The following is a 25715-nucleotide window of genomic DNA, read 5'->3' as shown; positions in this document are numbered from 1 at the left end:
GAGGATGGGGGGGTAACAAGACGGGAGGATGGGGGGGTAACAAGACGGGAGGATGGGGGGGTAACAAGACGGGAGGATGGGGGGGGTAACAAGACGGGAGGATGGGGGGGGTAACAAGACGGGAGGATGGGGGGGGTAACAAGACGGGAGGATGGGGGTGGTAACAAGACGGGAGGATGGGGGGGTAACAAGACGGGAGGATGGGGGGGTAACAAGACGGGAGGATGGGGGGGGTAACAAGACGGGAGGATGGGGGGGTAACAAGACGGGAGGATGGGGGGGTAACAAGACGGGAGGATGGGGGGGGGTTGTGTGACGGGGGGGGGTCGTGTGACGGGGGGGGGTCGTGTGACGGGGGGGGGTCGTGTGACAAGGGGGGTCGTGTGACGGGGGGGGGGTCGTGTGACGGGGGGTGTCCTGTGACGGGGGGGGTCGTGTGACGGGGGGGGGGGGGGTCGTGTGACGGGGGGGGGGGTCGTGTGACGGGGGGGGGTCGTGTGACGGGGGGGGTCGTGTGACGGGGGGAGGGGTCGTGTGACGGGGGGAGGGGTCGTGTGACGGGGGAGGGGTCGTGTGACGGGGGAGGGGTCGTGCGACGGGGGAGGGGTCGTGCGACGGGGGAGGGGTCGTGCGACGGGGAGGGGTTGTGTGTGATGGGGGTCGTGTGACGGGGGGAGGGGTCGTGTGACGGGGGTCATGTAATGGGGGAGGGGTCGTGTGACGGGGGAGGGGTCGTGTGACGGGGGAGGGGTTACAGTCGGGATTGGGTCTCACTGAATCGCAGGAAGATCTTGTTCTTCTCCTTTTCCAGGTTGAGTTGATCGACTTTCAGCAGCGGCTCGAACTCCTTGCGGCTGATGAAGTTCAGGATCTCCTGTAATCCGGGAACATTGTGAGGACGAGGAGGAGACGGAGGGCAAAACACGCTGGAATTGTGCGCCATATTCAGCTCCGCCCTGCGCCCCCCGCCACTATATGAGGGGCTTTTAGGGACTGGGGACATTTAGTTGTGTCGCTGCGCAGTCTGTGTTGCTAAGCAACAGCCCAAGTAAATCCGGGCGCTGCCTGGTAAACAACAAGGACTAATAATCCCTCAATATGGAGTCCGATTACTGGGGAATTACAATAAACAACCACTGGGGAGGGGACGCTGCTGCCACGTGTACCATCTGTGGGGGGAGGGGGCGCTGCTGCTGCCACGTGTACCATCTGTGGGGGGAGGGGGCGCTGCTGCTGCCACGTGTACCATCTGTGGGGGGAGGGGGCGCTGCTGCTGCCACGTGTACCATCTGTGGGGGGAGGGGGCGCTGCTGCTGCCACGTGTACCATCTGTGGGGGGAGGGGGCGCTGCTGCTGCCACGTGTACCATCTGTGGGGGGAGGGGGCGCTGCTGCTGCCACGTGTACCATCTGTGGGGGGAGGGGGCGCTGCTGCTGCCACGTGTACCATCTGTGGGGGGAGGGGGCGCTGCTGCTGCCACGTGTACCATCTGTGGGGGGAAGGGGCGCTGCTGCTGCCACGTGTACCATCTGTGGGGGGAAGGGGCGCTGCTGCTGCCACGTGTACCATCTGTGGGGGGAGGGGGCGCTGCTGCTGCCACGTGTACCATCTGTGGGGGGAGGGGGCGCTGCTGCTGCCACGTGTACCATCTGTGGGGGGAGGGGGCGCTGCTGCTGCCACGTGTACCATCTGTGGGGGGAAGGGGCGCTGCTGCTGCCACGTGTACCATCTGTGGGGGGAGGGGGCGCTGCTGCTGCCACGTGTACCATCTGTGGGGGGAGGGGGCGCTGCTGCTGCCACGTGTACCACCTGTGGGGGAGGGGGCGCTGCTGCTGCCACGTGTACCATCTGTGGGGGAGGGGGCGCTGCTGCTGCCACGTGTACCATCTGTGGGGGGAGGGGGCGCTGCTGCTGCCACGTGTACCATCTGTGGGGGGAGGGGGCGCTGCTGCTGCCACGTGTACCATCTGTGGGGGGAAGGGGCGCTGCTGCTGCCACGTGTACCATCTGTGGGGGGAGGGGGCGCTGCTGCTGCCACGTGTACCATCTGTGGGGGGAGGGGGCGCTGCTGCTGCCACGTGTACCACCTGTGGGGGAGGGGGCGCTGCTGCTGCCACGTGTACCATCTGTGGGGGAGGGGGCGCTGCTGCTGCCACGTGTACCATCTGTGGGGGGAGGGGGCGCTGCTGCTGCCACTGCCACGTGTACCATCTGTCGGTGGAGGGGGCGCTGCTGCTACCACGTGTACCATCTGTCGGTGGAGGGGCAGCCGCTGTGGTACAGACGCCACGTGCAGTAGATTCCTGTAAGACGACGGCCTCACCTGCACATCCATATCCAGACGATAATTCAAGTCTCCAAACCAGAAGAGGTGAGTGAAACGCAGAGAAATGTCGAAGGAGTTGAGCTGCTTATCCCCCAGAGACAGGAGCCGCAGGATGTCCAGGTAATTCTGATTACGCCTGAGAGTGCGAGAAACGAGGGGCACGTTATATGCGAGAAGGTTTATATTATCCTATATAGAAAACAGCCCCGCCGCCGCCTCCCCCCGCGGGACAGCCCGGCCGCCTCCTCCCAGCAAGACAGCGCCACCGCCTCCTCCCAGCAAGACAGCGCCACCGCCTCCTCCCCGCAGGACAGCCCGGCCGCCTCCTCCCCGCAGGACAGCCCGGCCGCCTCCTCCCAGCAGGACAGCGCCACCGCCTCCTCCCAGTAAGACAGCGCCACCGCCTCCTCCCAGCAAGACAGCGCCACCGCCTCCTCCCAGCAAGACAGCGCCACCGCCTCCTCCCAGCAAGACAGCGCCACCGCCTCCTCCCAGCAAGACTGCGCCACCGCCTCCTCCCAGCAAGACAGCGCCACCGCCTCCTCCCAGCAAGACAGCGCCACCGCCTCCTCCCCGCAGGACAGCCCGGCCGCCTCCTCCCTGCAGGACAGCCCGGCCGCCTCCTCCCAGCAAGACAGCGCCACCGCCTCCTCCCAGCAAGACAGCGCCACCGCCTCCTCCCCGCAGGACAACCCGGCCGCCTCCTCCCCGCAGGACAGCGCCGCCACCACCTCCCCGCAGGACAGCGCCGCCACCACCTCCCCGCAGGACAGCGCCGCCACCACCTCCCCGCAGGACAGCGCCACCCGCCACCTCCCCGCAGGACAGCGCCGCCACCACCTCCCCGCAGGACAGCGCCGCCACCACCTCCCCGCAGGACAGCGCCGCCCGCCACCTCCCCGCAGGACAGCCCGGCCGCCACCTCCCCGCAGGACAGCCCGGCCGCCTCCTCCACGCAGGACAGCGCCCCCGCCTCCTCCCCGCAGGACAGCGCCCCCGCCTCCTCCCCGCAGGACAGCGCCCCCGCCTCCTCCCCGCAGGACAGCGCCCCCGCCTCCTCCCCGCAGGACAGCGCCCCCGCCTCCTCCCCGCAGGACAGCGCCCCCGCCTCCTCCCCGCAGGACAGCCCGGCCGCCTCCTCCATGCAGGACAGCCCGGCCGTCTCCTCCCCGCAGGACAGCGCCACCGCCTCCTCCCCGCAGGACAGCCCGGCCGCCTCCTCCCCGCAGGACAGCGCGGCCGCCTCCTCCCCGCAGGACAGCGCCACCGCCTCCTCCCCGCAGGACAGCCCGGCCGCCTCCTCCACGCAGGACAGCCCGGCCGCCTCCTCCACGCAGGACAGCCCGGCCGCCTCCTCCACGCAGGACAGCCCGGCCGCCTCCTCCCCGCAGGACAGCACCACCGCCACCTGGGGCTACAAATGCCTCCTCAATATAAACCATACAATAATAATAATACAGGGAGAGATCTGCCGCTAAGTGACCCAGTAGCAGCAACGGGCAGCTCTCTAGGGTCAGAAGTAATTGCTTATAACATCTATGGACAGGCAATGAGAGGAAATATTTAGCATCACAATCGAGCCCCTATAAATCCCCTCCGTCGTGTCGGCCTTTAGAGCGGGACTTACCTGGCGGTTTTCTCATTTCCTGAGGTCAGGTGACCGTTCACAAAGCCAAATGAGGTCCCATTGAACATGAAGGATATGCCCACCGCACCTTTATTGCCTGCACGAAGAGGAGACAGCGTTACGGCGGCCATCTTGTCTCCCACCGGTCACCTCCCCCCACTATTTACAGCGCAGTCCATGTTGTAAGCCCCGGACTCGCTCACCTAAGGTGTTGGCTATCCCGGTCTTGACGCTGGAAGTGCTTATGTGTGTTATCCGGTTCTCGTGTTCCAGGCGAACCAGGACTGCGATCTTAATATTCCACAAGGACTGCATGGCGACCTGCGGGAGACACCGCCAGAAACACCATAAAGCTCCACCTCACAGTATCGCTTATACGGCAATTCCCTAACACCATGGGATTCCCGTCCCGGCACGTACCGGCCGATAGTCCAGCTCAGTGCATTCTTTCAGCATGACCCGCAGGAAGTCCACCCACTCTTTATCGCCCACAGAATTCTCCTGCGTTCCGAAGACGTAGATATCGTGGGGTATGGTGACCGCCATCTCATCCAGGGTCTTCCCTAATCCTTTGGAGCCCATCCAGGAGGTGATGTTTTTCTGTTGTGGAACGCTTCCTGCAGATGAAACGGTGGAAAGGTTTTATCATCACCCCCTCACCACTGGGAGGCGCTCTTCTACTGGTGAAGGATGATTAAAGCACTGGTGCAAACACCATCGAAATTTTTTGGGGGTTTTCTAATTATTTGTAGAATCTTTTTGTTCTGTGAGACGGTTATTAGGAAGGTGATAATATAAAATATAATAAATATATATTTAAATAAAGCAAATCTACAATACATAACAGCCCAGCATGCAACAGCTTCTCCTGATGAGCAGGAAGATATTACCATAAATCAAGTGATCGCACCCCGTTTTACAGCAGGCTGTAATACAAGATCTTTACCACCATTAAGTGCTGACACCTAGTGGCCAATGTGAAAACTACAAGATTTCAGATTTCATTTTTTTTCTCACCCATGTTCCAGGTCCCAATGAAGACGGAGATCATGTCCGGCTCGTCTTGGTTGGAGTGCTTGTTCTTCATTAATTGAAGCAATTGGCAGAAGGCTTCTCGTTTCTAGAGAGAGGAGGGGGGGGGGGGGCATCAGAGTAACAGTCAGACAGTTCATCCTGTTATCCTGCCAGGTTGATCCAGAAGACGAAGCAAACAACCCCCATGAGGGCGGAGGCCGATCATCTGCACCCAGGCAAATAAGACATCAGAATAAATCCCTCTGGACATACCGGATGGACAATCCCTTTAAGTGGCATTTCTTTTTACACAAGTCACATGACACAAAGCTCAGTACCTGTGCTTGCTCTTACCCGGGCACTGACAAAGATGAAGTCTTTGCGTTGCGTTTTATCCTTTTCCTTCTCAAACACGATTCCGAGCTTAGACGGGACTCGCTGGGACTTGATCAGCTGCCGGACTGCAGGGACAGAAACATTTACGGACAGCGTCATAATGAAAACCTCCTAAAATCATCGGATCTAAAAACACCCAGACTGCTCTTCATTGCCTGTCTAAACACTACATCTCTCACAATGCAATGCATCGGAGCATACTCTGTAAAGACCCTGAACCAGCAGGAGGTGCGGTAATGTATTGAACACGGGCGATCATGTGTGTGTTGCACCTGCAGACTCCTCTCCGAGCCTCGAGATGTTCACCAGGCCCCGGACAGGACTTACTCTTGTCGTGCGCGAAGGTGTTCCAGTCCTCCTGAGCCTCCTTCACCTTCTTCATGACCACGAGTTTCCCTCCGTCCACGTCCACCGTCAGCGTGTACTTCTGAGACTTCACGATCTTGGTGAGGTCCAGCATGTCCAGTTTTACCTGCGGGAGGAGAGAACTGCGGGCTCAGGTTTGGATGGAGTTGTGGAGATTTAAAGGTATACCGCGGCTTATCAGACTGTAGAATTGTGAAATACGTGAGGGCCATTAATATTATATTTATGTTCTAATATTAACCCCTTGACGCACCGGTACGTCACGGTGAGGGGGGGCGATGTTTGGAGCGCGCTCAGGCGCTCCATATGCTGCGGGTGTCAGCGGTGTTTTACAGCCAACACCCGGGACTAACAGCGCGGCTCCTGGCTGTTTAACCCCTCAAATGCTGCAGTCAATCGCAGGCCGCATCACGTGAGGCGTTGAGAAGAGGGGGGTGGCCCCCTCCGACAGCTCTTCACCTCCCCTCGCAACAAAATCGGTGGGGAGGGGTGACGATGGTTGCTATGGCAGCCCAGGGGCCTAATGAAGGCCCCCAGGACTGCCGTCACTCCGCCTCTGCTAAGCCCTGCCTGTAAAAATGACGATATACTGCAATAAATGACTATTGCAGTATATTGTACCAGCGATCTAACGATGGGTGGTTCAAGTCCCCCTGAGGGACTAATAAATTGTGTAAAAAGAAGAAGTGATATAAAGTTTTTAGTGGTGCAAAAAAAATTAAAAAGTTAAACAAAACAAAAAATAACTTTTCCCATTTTTCCCTCTAAAGTAATGTCAGAAATAAAGTAAACAAAATTGTTATCGCCGCGTCCGTAAAAGTCTGAACTATCACAATAAAGCGTTATTTAATGCGCACGGTGAACGCCGTAAAAAATAAAAATTGTAAAACAGCTAAAATCACCATTTTTAGGTCACCTTCGCTCCCAAATTTAAAAAAAAAACAAAACTGATGAACAAATGGTGTCAATAAAAACGACTGCTCGCCCCGCAAAAAATAAGCCCTCGCACCGCTCGATGCACGGAAAAAAAAAAAGACGTTACGGCTCTTGGAAGGCGGGAAGTGAAAAACGAAAAATCAAAACATGGCTCGGACCTTAAGGGGTTAATAGATGACACTCAAAATCCCGAGTTCCAGTCATAGGAGATTAATGGGACGCTACGTGTGTGCGATCCAATATGGCAGCCGTCAAAACTGACTGGTAGCGACATTCACACTCCGATAGTCCATGTGATCCCGACCGCCGCGAGACGCCGGAGTAACGTTCATATCGACATCCAAGTAAAAGAAAGTCGTAAAACTCAAACCGCGTAAAAGTGGCATTGTCCATCTCCAGTGGAGGAAGAAGCTGGCGGCAGGAACAAGTCGCAGAGCGCCACCTAGTGTCATCCAGGCGCACAGCAGTGCGGAGGCGGCTCACGTGTGTTACATGTCGCCACCTATAGACGGGGGAGGGCACTGCAGCCTCTGCCTCACCTCAAAGGTCTGCACAGGGAAACTCTTAGTCTTTCTGGAGGATTGTGGAACCGGAGCCGACTGCGCCGAAGTGCTCATGTCCTGCAACGCTCTCAGCGCCTGAGGAAAACACAGAAGAAAAAACAACTGAAAGATCAATGAGAGAAAATACAATAAAAAGGATGAGATGATAGACAGACAGACAGACAGACAGACAGACAGACAGACAGACAGACAGACAGATAGATAGATAGATATGAGATAGATAGATAGATAGATAGATAGATAGATAGATAGATAGATAGATAGATAGATAGATAGATATGAGATAGATAGATATGAGATAGATAGATATGAGATAGATAGATAGATAGATAGATATGAGATAGATAGATAGATAGATAGATATGAGATAGATAGATAGATAGATAGATAGATAGATAGATAGATAGATAGATAGATAGATAGATAGATAGATAGATAGATAGATAGATAGATAGATAGATATGAGATAGATAGATAGATATTAGATAGATAGATAGATATGAGATAGATAGATAGATAGATAGATAGATATGAGATAGATAGATATGAGATAGATAGATAGATAGATATGAGATAGATAGATATGAGATAGATAGATAGATAGATAGATAGATAGATAGATAGATAGATAGATAGATAGATAGATAGATAGATAGATATGAGATAGATAGATAGATAGATAGATAGATATGAGATAGATAGATAGATAGATAGATAGATAGATAGATAGATAGATAGATAGATAGATAGATAGATAGATAGATAGATAGATAGATAGATAGATATGAGATAGATAGATAGATAGATAGATAGATAGATATGAGATAGATAGATAGATAATTTGCAGGATAACCTAGTCTTACATGCCTCCATCCTCCTCGCACTCCCATCATTCTCCCCGGAGATGCCGGCAGCATTCCAGCAGAGATGATGGGGATCCCTCCTGTATTGTAGCAGCTTTGTTAAGATGCGGGAGTTTAATTATTCAGGTCCCCCCGGCTGTGACCCCCCCGGTGACCCCCCCGGCTGTGACCCCCCCCCAGTCTGTGCCCCCCCCGGTGACCCCCCGGCACCCACCTTCTTCTCGATGCTGGACAGGAAGTCCTTCAGCACAGACAGCTTGAACACCAGGCTCTCCAGCTCTTGTTCTCCGCTCTGATTTGCAGCCTGAGAGATGAGAAGATGAGGAGGAGGATGAAATGTGTGAGACTCCGGGGAGAGGAGAAGCTTCACCGAGGCCGAGCTCCTCCTGCACACACCGAATATCACAGCCCCAAACCAGGCCGGGAGTGGTGGTCCCGAGCCCCCTCACCATCAACACTGTATATACAGAATATATATATATCACCATCAACACTGTATATACATCATACATATATCACCATCAACACTGTATATACATCATATATATATCACCATCAACACTGTATATACATCATATATATATCACCATCAACACTGTATATACATCATATATATATCACCATCAACACTGTATATACATCACATATATATCACCATCAACACTGTATATACATCACATATATATCACCATCAACACTGTATATACATCACATATATATCACCATCAACACTGTATATACATCATATATATATATCACCATCAACACTGTATATACATCATATATATATCACCATCAACACTGTATATACATCATATATATATATCACCATCAACACCGTATATACATCACATATATATATATCACCATCAACACTGTATATACATCATATATATATCACCATCAACACTGTATATACATCATATATATATATCACCATCAACACCGTATATACATCATACATATATCACCATCAACACCGTATATACATCATATATATATCACCATCAACACTGTATATACATCATATATATATCACCATCAACACTGTATATACATCATATATATATCACCATCAACACTGTATATACATCATATATATATCACCATCAACACTGTATATACATCATACATATATCACCATCAACACTGTATATACATCATATATATCACCATCAACACTGTATATACATCATATATATCACCATCAACACTGTATATACATCATACATATATCACCATCAACACTGTATATACATCATATATATATCACCATCAACACTGTATATACATCATACATATATCACCATCAACACTGTATATACATCACATATATACATCACCATCAACACTGTATATACATCATATATATATCACCATCAACACTGTATATACATCATATATATCACCATCAACACTGTATATACATCATATATATATCACCATCAACACTGTATATACATCATACATATATCACCATCAACACTGTATATACATCATATATATATATATATATCACCATCAACACTGTATATACATCATATATATCACCATCAACACTGTATATACATCATACATATATCACCATCAACACTGTATATACATCATATATATATCACCATCAACACTGTATATACATCATATATATATCACCATCAACACTGTATATACATCATATATATATATCACCATCAACACTGTATATACATCATATATATATCACCATCACATATATATATATCACCATCAACACTGTATATACATCATATATATATATATATCACCATCACATATATATATATATATATCACCATCAACACTGTATATACATCATATATATCACCATCAACACTGTATATACATCACATATATATATCACCATCAACACTGTATATACATCATATATATCACCATCAACACTGTATATACATCACATATATATATCACCATCAACACTGTATATACATCACATATATATATCACCATCAACACTGTATATACATCACATATATCACCATCAACACTGTATATACATCACATATATATATCACCATCAACACTGTATATACATCATATATATATATATCACCATCAACACTGTATATACATCATATATATATATCACCATCACATATATATATATCACCATCAACACTGTATATACATCATATATATATCACCATCAACACTGTATATACATCATACACATATCACCATCAACACTGTATATACATCATACACATATCACCATCAACACTGTATATACATCATATATATATATCACCATCACATATATATATATCACCATCAACACTGTATATACATCATATATATATCACACCATCAACACTGTATATACATCATATATATCACCATCAACACTGTATATACATCATATATATATCACCATCAACACTGTATATACATCACATATATATCACCATCAACACCGTATATACATCATATATATATCACACCATCAACACTGTATATACATCACATATATATATCACCATCAACACTGTATATACATCATATATATATCACCATCACTGTATATACATCACATATATATCACCATCAACACTGTATATACATCATATATATCACCATCAACACTGTATATACATCATATATATCACCATCAACACTGTATATACATCATATATATATCACCATCAACACCGTATATACATCATACATATATCACCATCAACACTGTATATACATCATACATATATCACCATCAAAACTGTATGTACATCATATATATATATATATATCACCATCAACACTGTATATACATCACATATATATCACCATCAACACTGTATATACATCATATATATATATATCACCATCAACACTGTATATACATCATATATATATATATATCACCATCAACACTGTATATACATCACATATATATATATATCACCAACACTGTATGTACATCATATATATATATATCACACCATCAACACTGTATATACATCATATATATATATATATCACCATCAACACTGTATATACATCACATATATATATATATCACCATCAACACTGTATATACATCACATATATATATATATCACACCATCAACACTGTATATACATCATATATATATATCACCATCAACACTGTATATACATCACATATATATATATATATATATATATATATCACCATCAACACTGTATATACATCACATATATATCACCATCAACACCGTATATACATCATATATATATCACACCATCAACACTGTATATACATCATATATATATCACCATCAACACTGTATATACATCATATATATATCACCATCAACACTGTATATACATCATATATATATATCACCATCAACACTGTATATACATCATATATATATCACCATTAACACTGTATATACATCACATATATATCACCATCAACACTGTATATACATCACATATATATCACCATCAACACTGTATATACATTATATATATATATATATATATACACACACACCTCATATACACGTGTAATGTACAGTCATATATACACCTCATATACACGTGTAATGTACAGTCATATATACACCCCATATACACGTGTAATGTACAGTCATATATACACCTCATATACACGTGTAATGTACAGTCATATATACACCTCATATACACATGTAATGTACAGTCATATATACGTGTAACATACAGTCCTATATACACCCCATATACACGGTTAATGTACAGTCATATATACCCCCCATATACATGTGTAATGTACAGTCATATATAGACCTCATATACACGCGTAATGTACAGTCATATATACACCTCATATACACGTGTAATGTACAGTCATATATACACCCCATATACACGGGTAATGTACAGTCATATATACACCTCATATAAACGTGTAATGTACAGTCATATATACACCCCATATACACGTGTAATGTACAGTCATATATACACCCCATATACACGTGTAATGTACAGTCATATATACACCTCATATACACGTGTAATGTACAGTCATATATACACCTCATATACACGTGTAATGTACAGTCATATATACACCTCATATATACATGTAATGTACCATCATATATACACCTCATATACACGTGTAATCTAGTCATATACACACCCCATATACACGTGTAATGTAGTCATATACACACCCCATATACACGTGTAATGTAGTCATATATACACCCCATATACACGTGTAATGTAGTCATATATACACCCCATATACACGTGTAATGTATTCATATATACACCCCATATACACGTGTAATGTAGTCATATATACACCTCGTATACACGTGTAATGTATTCATATATACACCCCGTATACACGTGTAATGTACAGTCATATATACACCCCATATACACGTGTAATGTACAGTCATATATACACCCCATATACACGTGTAATGTACAGTCATATATACACCCCATATACACGTGTAATGTACAGTCATATATACACCCCGTATACACGTGTAATGTACAGTCATATATACACCCCGTATACACGTGTAATGTAGTCATATATACACCTCATATACACGTGTAATGTATTCATATATACACCCCATATACACGTGTAATGTACAGTCATATATACACCCCGTATACACGTGTAATGTACAGTCATATATACACCCCGTATACACGTGTAATGTACAGTCATATATACACCCCGTATACACGTGTAATGTACAGTCATATATACACCCCGTATACACGTGTAATGTAGTCATATATACACCTCATATTCACGTGTAATGTAGTCATATATACACCTCATATACACGCGTAATGTACAGTTATATACACCTCATATACACGCGTAATGTACAGTCATATATACACCACATATACACGCGTAATGTACAGTCATATATACGCCTCATATACACGCGTAATGTACAGTCATATATACCCCTCATATACACGTGTAATGTACAGTCATATATACACCCCATATACACGTGTAATGTACAGTCATATATACACCCCATATACACGTGTAATGTACAGTCATATATACACCCCGTATACACGTGTAATGTACAGTCATATATACACCCCGTATACACGTGTAATGTAGTCATATATACACCTCATATTCACGTGTAATGTACAGTCATATATACACCTCATATACACGCGTTATGTACAGTTATATACACCTCATATACACGCGTAATGTACAGTCATATATACACCACATATACACGTGTAATGTACAGTCATATATACACCTCATATACAAGTGTAATGAACAGTCATATATACACCCCATATACACGTGTAATGTACAGTCATATACACACCCCATATACATGTGTAATGTAGTCATATACACACCCCATATACACGTGTAATGTACAGTCATATATACACCCCATATACACGTGTAATGTACAGTCATATATACACGTGTAATGTATTCATATATACACCCCATATACACGTGTAATGTACAGTCATATATACACCCCGTATACACGTGTAATGTACAGTCATATATACACCCGATATACACGAGTAATGTACAGTCATATACACACCCCATATACACACCCCATATACACGTGTAATGTAGTCATATATACACCCCATATACACGTGTAATGTACAGTCATATATACCCCCCATATACACGTGTAATGTACAGTCATATATACACCTCATATACACGTGTAATGTACAGTTATATACACACGTGTAATGTACAGTCATATATACACCCCATATACACGTGTAATGTACAGTCATATATACACCCTATATACACATGTAATGTACAGTCATATATACACCCCATATACACGTGTAATGTACAGTCATATATACTCCTCATATACACGTGTAATGTACCGCCATATATACACGTGTAATGTAGTCATATATACACCCCATATACACGCATAATGTACAGTCATATATACACCTCATATACACGTGTAATTTACAGTCATATATACACCCCATATACACGTGTAATGCACAGTCATATATACACCCCATATACAGGTGTAATGTACAGTCATATATACACCCCATATACACGTGTAATGTAGTCATATATACACCCCATATACACGTGTAATGTACAGACATATATACACCCCATATACACGTGTAATGTACAGTCATATATACACCTCATATACACGTGTAATGTATTCATATAAACACCCCATATACACGCGTAATGTACAGTTATATATACACCCCATATACACGTGTAATGTACAGTCATATATACACCCCATATACACGTGTAATGTACAGTCATATATACACCCCATATACACGTGTAATGCACAGTCATATATACACCCCATATACACGTGTAATGTACAGTCATATATACCCCTCATATACACGCGTAATGTACAGTCATATATACACCCCATATACACGCGTAATGTACAGTCATATATACACCCCATATACACGCGTAATGTACAGTCATATATACACCCCATATACACGGGTAATGTACAGTCATATATACACCCCATATACACGTGTAATGTACAGTCATATATACGCCTCATATACACGTGTAATGTACAGTCATATATACACCCCATATACACGTGTAATGTAGTCATATATACACCTCATATACACGTGTAATGTACAGTCATATATACGCCTCATATACACGTGTAATGTACAGTCATATATACACCCCATATACACGTGTAATGTAGTCATATATACACCTCATATACACGTGTAATGTACAGTCATATATACACCCCATATACACGTGTAATGTAGTCATATATACACCCCATATACACGTGTAATGTACAGTCATATATACACCCCATATACACGTGTAATGTACAGTCATATATACACCTCATATACACGTGTAATGTAGTCATATATACACCTCATATACACGTGTAATGTACAGTCATACACCCCATATACACGTGTAATGTACAGTCATATATACACCCTATATACACATGTAATGTACAGTCATATATACACCCCATATACACGTGTAATGTACAGTCATATATACTCCTCATATACACGTGTAATGTACCGTCATATATTCACCTCATATACACGTGTAATGTACAGTCATATATACACCCCATATACACGTGTAATGTACAGTCATATATACACCCCATATACACGTGTAATGTACCGCCATATATACACGTGTAATGTACAGTCATATATACACCCCATATACACGCATAATGTACAGTCATATATACACCTCATATACACGTGTAATTTACAGTCATATATACACCCCATATACACGTGTAATGCACAGTCATATATACACCCCATATACAGGTGTAATGTACAGTCATATATACACCTCATATACAAGTGTAATGTACAGTCATATATACACCCCATATACACGTGTAATGTAGTCATATATACACCCCATATACACGTGTAATGTACAGACATATATACACCCCATATACATGTGTAATGTACAGTCATATATACACCTCATATACACGTGTAATGTATTCATATATACACCCCATATACACGCGTAATGTACAGTTATATATACACCCCATATACACGTGTAATGTACAGTCATATATACACCCCATATACACGTGTAATGTACAGTCATATATACACCCCATATACACGTGTAATGTACAGTCATATATACACCCCATATACACGTGTAATGTACAGTCATATATACACCTCATATACACGTGTTATGTTCAGTCATATATACGCCTCATATACACGTGTAATGTACAGTCATATATACACCTCATATACACATGTAATGTACAGTCATATATACACCCCATATACACGTGTAATGTAGTCATATATACACCTCATATACACGTGTAATGTACAGTCATATATACACCCCATATACACGTGTAATGTAGTCATATATACACCCCATATACACGTGTAATGTACAGTCATATATACACCCCATATACACGTGTAATGTACAGTCATATATACACCCCATATACACGTGTAATGTACAGTCATATATACACCTCATATACACGTGTAATGTAGTCATATATACACCTCATATACACGTGTAATGTACAGTCATATATACACCCCATATACACGTGTAATGTACAGTCATATATACACCCCATATACACGTGTAATGTACAGTCATATATACACCCCATATACACGTGTAATGTACAGTCATATATACACCCCATATACACGTGTAATGTAGTCATATACACCCCATATACACGTGTAATGTAGTCATATATACACCCCATATACACGTGTAATGTACAGTCATATATACACCCCATATACACGTGTAATGTACAGTCATATATACACCCCATATACACGCGTAATGTACAGTCATATATACACCCCATATACACGCGTAATGTACAGTCATATATACACCCCATATACACGTGTAATGTACAGTCATATATACACCCCATATACACGGGTAATGTACAGTCATATATACACCCCATATACACGTGTAATGTACAGTCATATATACGCCTCATATACACGTGTAATGTACAGTCATATATACACCCCATATTCACGTGTAATGTAGTCATATATACACCCCATATACACGTGTAATGTACAGTCATATATACACCCCATATACACGTGTAATGTACAGTCATATATACACCTCATATACACGTGTAATGTACAGTCATATATACACCCCATATACACGTGTAATGTAGTCATATATACACCCCATATACACGTGTAATGTACAGTCATATATACACCCCATATACACGTGTAATGTACAGTCATATATACACCTCATATACACATGTAATGTAGTCATATATACACCTCATATACACGTGTAATGTACAGTCATACACCCCATATACACGTGTAATGTAGTCATATATACACCCCATATACACATGTAATGTAGTCATATATACACCCCATATACACGTGTAATGTACAGTCATATATACACCCCATATACACGTGTAATGTACAGTCATATATACACCTCATATACACAGGTAATGTAGTCATATATACACCCCATATACACGTGTAATGTAGTCATATATACACCCCATATACACGTGTAATGTACAGTCATATATACACCCCATATACACGTGTAATGTACAGTCATATATACACCTCATATACACAGGTAATGTACATTCACATATACACCCCATATACACGTGTAATGTTCAGTCATATATAGACCTCATATACACGCGTAATGTACAGTCATATATACACCCCATATACACGTGTAATGTACAGTCATATATACACCCCATATACACGTGTAATGTACAGTCATATATACACCCCATATACACGTGTAATGTACAGTCATATATACACCCCATATACACGTGTAATGTACAGTCATATATACACCCCATATACACGTGTAATGTACAGTCATATATAACCCTAATATACACGTGTAATGTAGTCATATATACACCTCATATACACGTGTAATGTAGTCATATATACACCCCATATACACGTGTAATGTACAGTCATATATACACCCCATATACACGTGTAATGTACAGTCATATATACGCCTCATATACACGTGTAATGTACAGTCATATATACGCCTCATATACACGTGTAATGTACAGTCATATATACGCCTCATATACACGTGTAATGTAGTCATATATACACCCCATATACACGTGTAATGTACAGTCATATATACACCCCATATACACGTGTAATGTACAGTCATATATACACCCCACATACACAGGTAATGTAGTCATATATACACCCCATATACACGTGTAATGTAGTCATATATACACCCCATATACACGTGTAATGTACAGTCATATATACACGTGTAATGTACAGTCATATATACACCCCATATACACGTGTAATGTACAGTCATATATACACCCCATATACACGTGTAATGTACAGTCATATATACACCCCATATACACGCGTAATGTAGTTATATACACGCGTAATGTACAGTCATATATACACCCCATATACACGTGTAATGTACAGTCATATATACACCCCATATACACGGGTAATGTACAGTCATATATACACCCCATATACACGTGTAATGTACAGTCATATATACACCCCATATACACGTGTAATGTACAGTCATATATACACCTCATATACACGTGTAATGTAGTCATATATACACCTCATATACACGTGTAATGTACAGTCATACACCCCATATACACGTGTAATGTAGTCATATATACACCCCATATACACGTGTAATGTACAGTCATATATACACCCCATATACACGTGTAATGTACAGTCATATATACACCCCATATACACGTGTAATGTACAGTCATATATACACCTCATATACACGTGTAATGTACTTTCATATATACACCCCATATACACGTGTAATGTACAGTCATATATACACCCCATATACACGTGTAATGTACAGTCATATATACACCTCATATACACGTGTAATGTACAGTCATATATACACCCCATATACACGTGTAATGTACAGTCATATATACACCCCATATACACGTGTTATGTAGTCATATATACACCTCATATACACGTGTAATGTAGTCATATATACACCTCATATACACATGTAATGTAGTCATATATACACCCCATATACACGTGTAATGTACAGTCATATATACACCCCATATACACGTGTTATGTAGTCATATATACACCTCATATACACGTGTTATGTAGTCATATATACACCTCATATACACATGTAATGTAGTCATATATACACCCCATATACACGTGTAATGTACAGTCATATATACACCCCATATACACGTGTAATGTACAGTCATATATACACCCCATATACACGTGTTATGTAGTCATATATACGCCTCATATACACGTGTAATGTACAGTCATATATACACCTCATATACACGTGTAATGTACCGTCATATATACACCCCATATACACGTGTAATGTACAGTCATATATATACACCCCATATACACGTGTAATGTCGTCATATACACACCCCATATACACGTGTAATGTACAGTCATATATACACCCCATATACACGTGTAATGTAGTCATATATACACCCCATATACACGTGTAATGTACAGTCATATATACACCCCATATACACGTGTAATGTACAGTCATATATACACCCCATATACACGCGTAATGTACAGTTATATACACCTCATATACCACGCGTAATGTACAGTCATATATACACCCCATATACACGTGTAATGTACAGTCATATATACACCCCATATATACGGGTAATGTACAGTCATATATACAACCCCATATACACGTGTAATGTACAGTCATATATACACCCCATATACACGTGTAATGTAGTCATATATACACCTCATATACACGTGTAATGTACAGTCATATATACACCTCATATACACGTGTAATGTACTGTCATATATACACCCCATATACACGTGTAATGTACAGTCATATATACACCCCATATACACGTGTAATGTACAGTCATATATACACCCCATATACACGTGTAATGTAGTCATATATACACCTCATATACACGTGTAATGTACAGTCATATATACACCCCATATACACGTGTAATGTACAGTCATATATACACCCCATATACACGTGTTATGTAGTCATATATACACCTCATATACACGTGTAATGTAGTCATATATACACCTCATATACACATGTAATGTAGTCATATATACACCCCATATACACGTGTAATGTACAGTCATATATACACCCCATATACACGTGTTATGTAGTCATATATACACCTCATATACACGTGTTATGTAGTCATATATACACCTCATATACACATGTAATGTAGTCATATATACACCCCATATACACGTGTAATGTACAGTCATATATACACCCCATATACACGTGTAATGTACAGTCATATATACACCCCATATACACGTGTTATGTAGTCATATATACGCCTCATATACACGTGTAATGTACAGTCATATATACACCTCATATACACGTGTAATGTACCGTCATATATACACCCCATATACACGTGTAATGTACAGTCATATATATACACCCCATATACACGTGTAATGTCGTCATATACACACCCCATATACACGTGTAATGTACAGTCATATATACACCCCATATACACGTGTAATGTAGTCATATATACACCCCATATACACGTGTAATGTACAGTCATATATACACCCCATATACACGTGTAATGTACAGTCATATATACACCCCATATACACGCGTAATGTACAGTTATATACACCTCATATACCACGCGTAATGTACAGTCATATATACACCCCATATACACGTGTAATGTACAGTCATATATACACCCCATATATACGGGTAATGTACAGTCATATATACAACCCCATATACACGTGTAATGTACAGTCATATATACACCCCATATACACGTGTAATGTACAGTCATATATACACCCCATATACACGTGTAATGTAGTCATATATACACCTCATATACACGTGTAATGTACAGTCATATATACACCCCATATACACGTGTAATGTACAGTCACTCTCATATATAGTCAGTCCGTATCTCATATACAGAACAATGTAAATTCGGCTACAATTTATAATGAGATCAGTAAACTGTAGGGAATTGGGATTTCCGCTGTGCAAGTTATTATGGGGTCACTGCAGCGAGTGTGAGTAATACAAACTGTTACATTATAACATTATTACATCCCAGTTACATTATATGGGGCGATTGTTACTTGAGCAATTGGCTGACTTTTTTCCTGCATTGCTGGATCCACGGTGGTTCGCGTTGTTTGAGGTTGATATCTATATCATTGACATCATCTGCTGATTTGGGCCCCTCACATGTCCTTATATTCGGGCCCCTCACATTTCCTTATATTTGGGTCCCTCACATGTCCTTATATTTGGGCCCCTCACATGTCCTTATATTTGGGTCCCTCACATGTCCTTATATTTGGGTCCCTCACATGTCCTTATATTCGGGCCCCTCACATGTCCTTATATTCGGGCCCCTCACATGTCCTTATATTCGGGCCCCTCACATGTCCTTATATTGGGGCCCCTCACATGTCCTTATATTGGGGCCCCTCACATGTCCTTATATTGGGGCCCCTCACATGTCCTTATATTGGGGCCCCTCACATGTCCTTATATTCGGGCCCCTCACATGTCCTTATATTCGGGCCCCTCACATGTCCTTATATTTGGGCCCCTCACATGTCCTTATATTTGGGCCCCTCACATGTCTTTATATTCGGGCCCCTCACATGTCCTTATATTCGGGCCCCTCACATGTCCTTATATTCGGGTCCCTCACATGTCCTTATATTTGGGCCCCTCACATGTCCTTATATTTGGGCCCCTCACATGTCCTTATATTTGGGCCCCTCACATGTCTTTATATTCGGGCCCCTCACATGTCCTTATATTCGGGCCCCTCACATGTCCTTATATTCGGGCCCCTCACATGTCCTTATATTCGGGCCCCTCACATGTCTTTATATTCGGGCCCCTCACATGTCCTTATATTCGGGCCCCTCACATGTCCTTATATTCGGGCCCCTCACATGTCCTTATATTCGGGCCCCTCACATGTCTTTATATTCGGGCCCCTCACATGTCTTTATATTCGGGCCCCTCACATGTCCTTATATTCGGGCCCCTCACATGTCCTTATATTCGGGCCCCTCACATGTCCTTATATTCGGGCCCCTCACATGTCCTTATATTCGGGCCCCTCACATGTCTTTATATTCGGGCCCCTCACATGTCCTTATATTCGGGCCCCTCACATGTCCTTATATTTGGGACGTGGCTACACATTGACATCATTGTGTTATGTTAGACCCTTGGCTATGTCAGGGCCCGCGCTCCGGTACGGATATCCGATCAGGTCAGTGTTGGGGGCGGAGCTACAAATCTGTGGAAAAACAGCGATTGTGTTATATTGCGGTACTAATAACGTTCCGAAGAAAGGACCAGCGTGTAACAGCCGCGTATCACACCGGCCAGTCACACCTCTACATATATGGTAACTGGTGACGAAGAGCGCCCCCTGTCCAGCTGTGGAAGCGGCTCAGCATGAGCCAAAAAAGGGCGGAGCATTGTGGAGAGACCCCGGTCGATCAGCTGCTCTCAGCCAATCAGAATCCCCTATGTCGGACATTAAGGAATGGGGGGCGGTGGGGTTCCTGTACATTACACGGTGGCCCATCCCCCCCCCCCCCCCCACCGCTGTCCGTCGCCCTACCTGCTGCAGAATCTTGGTCACCATGGGCGAGCTCTGCTGGTCGAAGATTTTGGAGAGAATTTCCAGTCCGGATAAAACTTTATCAACTTCCCTTAAAATGAAAAAAAAATAATAGTAATAATGAGTTTACGGAACGTATAACAGAGGCAGCGTCAGCCGGGGGTACACAGGAAAGTCGGGGGTCCTGTAAGATATGGGAGGGGCTTGTCTAACGCAATAGTGAGAACGGACCAGGCGGGGGCAGTATAGACTATATAGGGGATCGTCTTCCACGTCCTGATATCACGTTATAATGGAACAACTCGCTTTATAACGGGAGCAGAACCTCGCAGGGTCCGGGGGACTCCATATTCACTGCACTGGTGTCCGCAGACAGAACGCGGGGGGAGGGCGAGAGCGCCGAAGGGTTAATATTACAATCTGACCCTATAATAATCGCTCAGAATACAATTCCCCTATATAATCTTTAGGGAGTTGTGTCTGGATTTCTAATGAACTGTGTTTCAATTCTTTATTATTTTCAATATCTCTGCTTGCTGCCTGCAAAAAGGAACTTTCTTGTTTACATGGAGAGGCTGAAAACTGAAAACTCAACCCAATACTTCTCACAGCTGTGGGTTTGTTACAATTATATCCAAATTACACAGTCCTCTGAGATATAAACATCAGCAGCACAAATCTCTTCTGACCCGATAATTTGTTACAATGTATCAGCGCAGTTTGACATAGTCTGGAGCCCACAAAGGATTGTCTACTAGACTGGATACAATTGTAACAAACTCTCAGCTGTGTGAAGTATTAGGTCAGGATGGGTTTTCAACCTCTGGCTGTAAACATGAATGTTCCTATTCAGTGACAGCAAGCATAGATTCTTCAACTTTGATGCGATTATAGGAACAATCCAGGCAAGTGGCCCACATTTATTAATAATAATGCCGTATTAGGTGCCAATACAAATAGAGCGGGTAATTGGCGAGAATATCGTCTTAAAGTCGGACGCCTCCTAATAAATGTGTCGTATTTGGAGACGTTGGCCTGTTTGAACTTCTGATCAGCCGGATAATTGCACCTAAAATTTGCGATCAAGAGGAAAAAAAAGTTGAAAACTGGCGTAAACTGAATAATAAATGTGCGCCATTGTGCAACGCAGGACATGAGGGGGCGGGGCATGACTAATCTGTGTGGTGTTCATGCTCCGCCTCCTCGGGTCCTCATTGGGTCTAATCCAGTGTGTCAGTTTAGCCTGGAGTGTTCCTTTAAATTGTACGTCTCTGTGACTTCCCACTGACGCCGGAGCGCCGTACTGCGCGACTCCCGGCGACGGATCCTGCGGGACGTCTTACCCGTGCAGCCGCTTGCAGGAGACGACCAGCGTTTTGTTGAGGTGCGGCAGACTGGTGGCCCCGGATTTCACAGCCTCCAGGTCCAGAGCGTAGCTGCCCTTCAGGTACTCGTGCGACACCGTGCTCAGCCCGTTGGTCGAACTGCAACAGAAAAACGTGGAAACGTGAAAAGCGCGGCAGTAAAATCACCGCGGGCGTTACGGAGCCGACCGCGAGATGATTCACTGCGGAGGCTGAAACTAAATGCTACACAACCTGTATCTGAGAAAGACGGGTGACAACCAATATGGCCGCCATTCTTGTAGCTTCGAATGGGCTTGTCACCCAACTTTCCCAGAATACTGAACAGCACAACTCGTTGATGTATCTCCCGCTTTTGTATCTTTCTCCATACTGGCAGTGAACATAGATGGGCAGCACAGATTGCAATGTAATGGACTAGATCAGGCATACATCACCCAGCTTTCCCAGAATCCTGAACAGCATAACTGCCTCGTTGATGTATCTCCCGCTCTTGTATCTGGTATACTGGCAGTGAACATAGATGGGCAGCACAGATTGTAGTGTAATGGACTAGATCAGGCATACATCACCCAGCTTTCCCAGAATCCTGAACAGCACCCCCCCCCCCTCTCTCCAGTATCGCTATATAGAGAATATTACTGTATTCTGACATTTCTTAAGTTTATTTCCGGGAAAGCCTCATGACAACCCCTCAGGGGTAATGGCAGCCATATTGGTTGTCACCCAGCTTTCCCAGGAGCAGATCATAACTAAGACGTTGGACTAGTAGTTCAGAGGACGACTCCAGGACCGGGGACCTTTACCTCTCAGCCGGGCTGACGTCTCCACCGCTCGGCACCAAACTCAATCCAGACCCTCCGGAAAAACTGGCGGAAGCCGACCGTGGCGGAAGAGGCGGCTTCTCATCCTCCCCATCTGAAACACATGATGTGAACGAATGAACGCGAGACCTGCAGCCCGAGAGCGGACAGGAAGCCAGCAGAATAGAGAATGCAGCTTTGGAGGTGAGTGGAGTAGAAGACCAGACGTAGCCGTAAAATCGTGAATGCAGCTTTGGATGTGACTGGATTATAAAAATATGGCGTAGCAGTAAAATCTTGTCTTATAATCCATTCACATCCAAAGATATATGCATGATGAAGCAGCAATATCGTGAATGTAGCTTTGGATGTGACTGGAGAAAAGGACATGATGAACCCACAGAATTGTGAATGCAGCTTTAGATGTGACTAACGACTAGGACGTGTTAAAGCCCAGAATTGTGAATGCAGATTTGAGTCGGATTGGAGAAACGGACATGATGAAGTCGCAGAATTGTGAATGCAGCTTTGGAGGTTAGTGGATTATGAGACACGATGTAGCAGCAATATTGTGAATGCAGCTTTGGATGTGATTGGAGACCAGGACAAAATAAAGCATCAGAATTGTAAACGAAGCTTTAGATGTGACTAAAGACTAGGACATGTTAAAGCCGAGAATTGTGAATGCCGGTTTGAATGTGACTGGAGAATAAGACATGATGAAGTCGCAGAATTGTGTATGCAGCTTTGGCTGTGACTGGAGCATATACCAATTGAACTTAAAATCAGTATAAGTTAAGTAAAGCAAAAGTTTTAACCTGTAAAATGCTGTCTGAAGAGGAGAGATCATGTAACTATATGAATTCCCAGCTAAGTAAAGGGAACCCCTGGGATTGTGGACTGACCGGAGTAGTCTCTGTCCTCCATGACGTCCTTCTCCCGCTCCACGGGGTACAGCAGGGTGCACACCATCCCCTGATTGGGCTGCAGGTAGAGTGCGATCAGGTCACTAAGAGTCTTGAAGCGTCGCACCTGAACCCCCTGAGACGTCTGTAGAAGAGGAGACAAACGTTAGAGGAATGCAGGGCGGAGGCGCGAGGCACCGAGTACCCCCACAGCCT

The 25715-nt window shown here is 43.7% G+C and overlaps 1 protein-coding gene across 1 annotated transcript in view; it reads right to left on the bottom strand.

Moving 5' to 3' along the window:
* Positions 1-25715, bottom strand: part of INPPL1 (inositol polyphosphate phosphatase like 1) — a 48778-nt gene that overhangs the window by 12318 nt on the left and 10745 nt on the right. The window contains exons 3-16 of the mRNA XM_075848393.1: positions 25500-25644; positions 24598-24709; positions 23771-23911; positions 22428-22518; positions 8306-8395; positions 7205-7303; positions 5691-5835; positions 5322-5428; positions 4971-5073; positions 4374-4570; positions 4157-4274; positions 3954-4050; positions 2324-2462; positions 775-874 (exon numbers count right to left, since the gene is read on the bottom strand). Coding sequence (XP_075704508.1) covers positions 775-874; positions 2324-2462; positions 3954-4050; positions 4157-4274; positions 4374-4570; positions 4971-5073; positions 5322-5428; positions 5691-5835; positions 7205-7303; positions 8306-8395; positions 22428-22518; positions 23771-23911; positions 24598-24709; positions 25500-25644 — 1684 coding nt within the window. The remainder of the gene's footprint in view (positions 1-774; positions 875-2323; positions 2463-3953; positions 4051-4156; positions 4275-4373; positions 4571-4970; positions 5074-5321; positions 5429-5690; positions 5836-7204; positions 7304-8305; positions 8396-22427; positions 22519-23770; positions 23912-24597; positions 24710-25499; positions 25645-25715) is intronic.

This window comes from Rhinoderma darwinii, unplaced genomic scaffold, assembly GCF_050947455.1.
Source record: "Rhinoderma darwinii isolate aRhiDar2 unplaced genomic scaffold, aRhiDar2.hap1 Scaffold_3936, whole genome shotgun sequence".
NCBI lineage: Eukaryota > Metazoa > Chordata > Amphibia > Anura > Rhinodermatidae > Rhinoderma > Rhinoderma darwinii.
This window is presented reverse-complemented; position numbering and strand designations above follow the sequence as displayed.